This window comes from Montipora capricornis, chromosome 2 (genome assembly GCF_036669925.1).
Source record: "Montipora capricornis isolate CH-2021 chromosome 2, ASM3666992v2, whole genome shotgun sequence".
Lineage (NCBI taxonomy): Eukaryota > Metazoa > Cnidaria > Anthozoa > Scleractinia > Acroporidae > Montipora > Montipora capricornis.
The window spans coordinates 49,317,009-49,322,008 of record NC_090884.1 but is presented as its reverse complement, the minus strand read 5'-3'; the positions used below and the strand labels follow the sequence as shown (position 1 = coordinate 49,322,008).

Here is a 5,000-nt window from a genome sequence, read left to right as displayed (position 1 = left end):
CAACTCACTTTGTTTAATCAATTTAAAACCACTGCAGTCCTTAGTGGAAGACCAGAGCCACTGGGAGTTGGAGAACTCTTGTTTGATGAGACAAAGGTGAATAGAGGGTATTCCCTTTGCTTATCATAACAGCCATATTGGTGTATCTGTATTTAAGTTTTACTATATCTTCCTTAATGTTTGGTACATCTACATGCATATACATGGCAATCATCAATGATGTTATTTGAATCATTATAGGGCTCATTGCAGATCATGAAGTAATATAACCTATTTAAATTTTAAGCGTTTTTTTGCTGTATTGTTGAAACATGGAGTATGAACTGAGTTAAATTTGACAAAGTTAAAAAACCTAGCTCAATATGCAGTTTCGTCTGACCCCTTTTGTTATTGCATATACAGTTTTATGTTGTTGTTAGTGTAAATTAAACTGTTACTTTCAGATCCATTCAGTAACTCAAAACTGTTATTGGATTGGTGAAGCCTTTAAAGTGCCCATGCAGTACAAAATAATTGCTGCTTATTTGAAATGATTTTCAAAGTAAAGAAGAATGGAATTTCCCTTATAATTTGGAATATCTTTTTTCATTTTAGAGATATTCATGTTTTTGTATTAATCATGCCAATGAGGAAAGTGATCATGTCATAAATAGCTCCACTTGAACAACAAAATACTGAATCAAGAATATCTCTAGAAATATTGGAGCAGTGATCTTCAAACTTATCAATAGAAATGCACATCACAAGCAAAACAGAATGACACCTGCTATGTTGTTGCCATGGCAGTGCTCTTGGATCCAGTCTCTGTCTGGGAAAACAAATATCTCCATTTCCAACTTTTTAAACTGGGACAGAGGGTCTTTCTCAGAGATTCACACATGGTTTACATGCATTTTTTCTTACCTCTCCCCAGTAAGATTATTGGCAGTGAATTATCCTTCTTTAAGATGATCTGGAAATTTTAGTCTTAATTGAAACAGGAACAGCAGCATAACTGTTGTCATAGCAATGGCACAGTGGATTTTGTTTCTTTTGTGATTTACATTTTTTTTAATATTTATGGAGGTATTCTTGATTGAGTGTTGTACTATTTTAGTGAAACCACCGATGATGTCATCACTTTCCTCATTTGCATAATATAAAAATATTTTAACTGGAATTTCTGACCATGAAATGCTTTTGAAATAATTGTAAGTTGTAATTAACAGGTGCAGAGTAAGATTCAGATCCGTTGCACAGATGGTGTTGCCATTGGCTATGCAATGAATGAAAATGACTGGTCATGTCTTCATGATGTTTATGAGTCCCTGTTCATCTCAGAAAATGGAGCTGGTCAAAGGGCAAGTTACGTTCTTCAGACCTACTGGCGGGATATGACATCTGGGTTTGAGTTTGCTGGGCCTTACTTTCTCCGTGAGGTACCCCTGGATGGAAAGTTTCTACATGACATCGTCTTCAAGGTGATCAGTACCCTTGAAAAGTACCGGTTCCATGTCATTCTATTGGTTGGTGATGGAGCTTCCTGTAACTTAGCCCTTTTTAAGAGGCTTTGTGGCTATGCAAATGAGCAGCTCCCAGTAGAAGACAGTGGTGCTGAACGATACCAGTTCAAGGCCAGTTTCATCAATCCATTCAGCACCAGATCAGACAAAACCTGCTTTGTCATGATATGCCCTGCTCACCAGGTAAGGTATTATAATAATTCAAGTATTTAATTATTCTCATGTGTACAATTTGTAACACCTGGGTGTTATTGTTTCTTATATTGTCCAGTTGAAGAACATCATTGCAGCTTTGTACAGTTCAAGGAACAAGGGGAAAAAAGCTTTCGAGAAGGGAGGCACTACTTTTGGCTGGCAGCCAATAATTGATCAATATTACAGGGATCAAGAGAGATCTGCAAAAGGTCTGGGTAGGCGTGTCCCTGGTCTGAGGTATAGCTATGTGCAACGTGACTGCTGGACAAGACTAAATGTTATGCCTGCAAAGATAATGCAGGTAAGAGAGGGAAAATTATGTTAAATTTATAGAACTTTATGGTTCTATTCCTTAGCTTGAAATTGACTAAAGAATGATAATTTATGTCATATATACAGATCCTGGCAATAATTAAGGTTCAAATATTTACAATTGAGATGAAGCTTCCATTTTTATGAATGGAACAGTGATAAGTGGTTTTGTCTACTTTTACATTCTACAGCAACGTTATATGATTGCAGCCTTGGAAGAATATGCAAATTTGAGTAGTGAAGGCCCAGAGAAAACTGATGTTGTGAAAGAAACAGCAAGGTACCTACAAGCATGCCACCACATTTTTGAAAAGGGAATCCTTAGCCATGTGTTTATAAGATCCAATGAGTCAGCTGTATTCAAAAACATACAACAGGGATGGAGATATTTCGAAGAATGGGCAGAGGAGCACAACAACACAGGTATGCTTACATCAAAAACTTTATTCAACAAACTGTATTAAGTCATTTGTCCATTAAAAAAGCAATCAAAAGATTAAAAGTCAAACAATGGGTCACTTCACCTGGCTGTCATTATGGTTGAAAATGAAAGCTAGTCTGTTTGATGAGGAAGTGATTCAAATGTTTAACATTCAACATTTTGGAATCAACTTCAATTACATTCACCTTTTTTCATTAGAGCTCCTTTTTTATTTGGCCACTTGAAAGTTACACTTTCATTGGATTACCAACAACTGTATGCTAGTTAACCAGTAAACCAGGCCATAATAAACACAACACCAAAATACAGTTGTAATTAAAATGATAGACATTCTTATAATTAACAATTATTCGCTGAAGTGGAGATAAATATCCACCACTTTCACTGACACTGAGGTGTATATACCACACAAGCTGAATAACTAGCAGCCCAAAGAGTAACTTTATTTGCGATAATTTACCAACAAAAGCCATTTTGTTTTTCTTCGGCTGCTCAGAGGTGAATAGTACTTGGTTAATCACCTCCAAGCTAGCCAATCAGCATGCTTGAAAAGTACTATTCACCTGTGTGGTATATAATAATTACTTTTACAGTGTATGTATATTTACAATAATTTTCCCCTTGATCTGATTCCTCACGCCTAACTTTTTGGGGTGACAAACTGGGTTACATCTAAGTTTTCCTTTTAATCTTTGCAGAGTATGTTGACAACTCCAAACGAGCACGTGCAGCAAAGTTTTTAGCATGGCAGGTATTGCTGAATAAAGATTAACTTGTTTATTAAAGTGCCTATAACCCCAAAATATTTTTTTCGCTTAAATAACTCTTTGCACCTGTTTGAAAAGCATTGCGCCTTTTTGCACCTTTTTAGCCCTAATCTTGACTTTTTACAGGCTGTAAAAGTTACGAAATCTGACCATCATCTGTAACACGACCGAGCAAGTAAGGGGTATGGGTCTATTCCTGGGTTGATGTCACAAACTTATTTGCATGCATGTTTACAAACACTTAATCTCACGTAAATCAGTCTGTTACGTCAACCCAGGAATAGACCCATACCCCTTACTAGCTCGGTCATGCAACAGATGATGGCTAGATTTCGTAACTTTTACAGCCTATAAAAAAGTTAAAAGGTGCAGTTTGTTTCGAACAGGTGAAAAGATTTATTTAAGCGAAAAAAATATTTTGGGGTTATAGGCACTTTAACATTATCTTGTTTACTATTTTTTAAATGTGCATTTAAAAGATCAAACTACATCCCTCCTGGTCCTTGGAGGGAAGACAAGTGTTCCCTTTGATGGGGCAATAGTATATATAAACAGTAGCCTCCATTTGGGGCGAAAATATTCTAGGATATTTGTCCGCGGACATTATCTGCTCCGAGAAGCGAACAGCTTTCGGAGAGCACAGCTTGAGGAAAACTATGAGCTTCGAGGAACGGATAATGTCCAAGGACAAATACCCGAGAATATTTTCGCCCCAAATGGAGGCTTTCATGTTTATTATCCTTCAAATATTTTTCGCAACGCGAGTTGTTTTGACAATTGGGGGATATTCTCGGATATCCCCCAGTTTTAGCTGGGTGATATTCGGTCAAGTGACGTGTTTAAACCAATTGCGTGCGAGTGAAAAGATTTGATGAATTATTTAGCAAATAAAGAAGCCTAAGCCGTGTATTACACTGTGATAAAACACGACAGGCATTTGAGAACACGAGGGAAATGTGGAAAGCACGAGCCGCAGGCGAGTGTTTTCTACATTTCTCGAGTGTTCTCAAATGACTGGAGTGTTTTATCACAGTGTAATACACGGCTTAGGCTTCTTCATTTGCTTTATGATATAGATTTTACGCGCGCAAAACGATAAAACACGCTTTTTCGATGTTTTATACTCTGATAAAACATAGGTTTTTGACCAATCAGAGAGCGCGCGCAGGGTCCTATCTATGTTATAAATATAAATAAAAGTTATAGTACATTATCATTATAATTATTATTATTGAAATTCATATATTTGAATGTGAGTTAGGATTAGTTGTTTACTAAGCCCTTTAAGGGGCATTGTCACGCTACTTGGCAACTTTACAAAAAGCCAGGTGTCTTCGCATTGATTGAATTTCAAAACTAATGAATGATCTAGTTTTGTTATTAAAGGCTATTTGAATGTACTGAAACTGTTTCTTGTCGCCTGTCGCTATGGATGGCATGGATTGAAATAGATTGAAACTTGAAAAAAATTGCCAATTTTTTCAGGTTTTGATGCTGCATGTTCCAAAAATCCTCAAGAAATTTATTATGGTTAGCCCTCTCTGATAAAATTCCGTTGATGTATTCGTTGTAGCTTTACAGAAGCATTTTGTTTAATGATTAAAGACCCAAAGTAATGATTTTATAAGCACAGAATTGACCTAAAACAGCAAAATCCTTGTGACACTGCTCCTTTAAATAAATGGCATTTCTTATTTAGCTTGCCTTTTCTCTCCCTCTAGACATTTGACCTTCAAAGAGTCATGGTCTTTGGATTTAAACAGTTCTCGTCATACTTCTTTG

At 36.4% G+C, this 5,000-nt stretch overlaps 1 protein-coding gene across 2 annotated transcripts in view; it reads left to right on the top strand.

Annotated features, from left to right (window-relative positions):
• Positions 1-5,000, top strand: part of LOC138025365 (uncharacterized) — a 10,165-nt gene that overhangs the window by 2,410 nt on the left and 2,755 nt on the right. For both annotated transcript variants that reach the window (XR_011127166.1, XM_068872586.1), the window contains exons 3-7: positions 1-96; positions 1,209-1,685; positions 1,774-1,998; positions 2,201-2,432; positions 3,150-3,202. The exon at positions 1-96 is cut by the window's left edge and continues 194 nt beyond it. Coding sequence is in view for 1 of the 2 variants with exons in the window: in XM_068872586.1 (XP_068728687.1) it covers positions 1-96; positions 1,209-1,685; positions 1,774-1,998; positions 2,201-2,432; positions 3,150-3,202 (1,083 nt within the window). In the remaining variant the exon portion in view is untranslated. The remainder of the gene's footprint in view (positions 97-1,208; positions 1,686-1,773; positions 1,999-2,200; positions 2,433-3,149; positions 3,203-5,000) is intronic.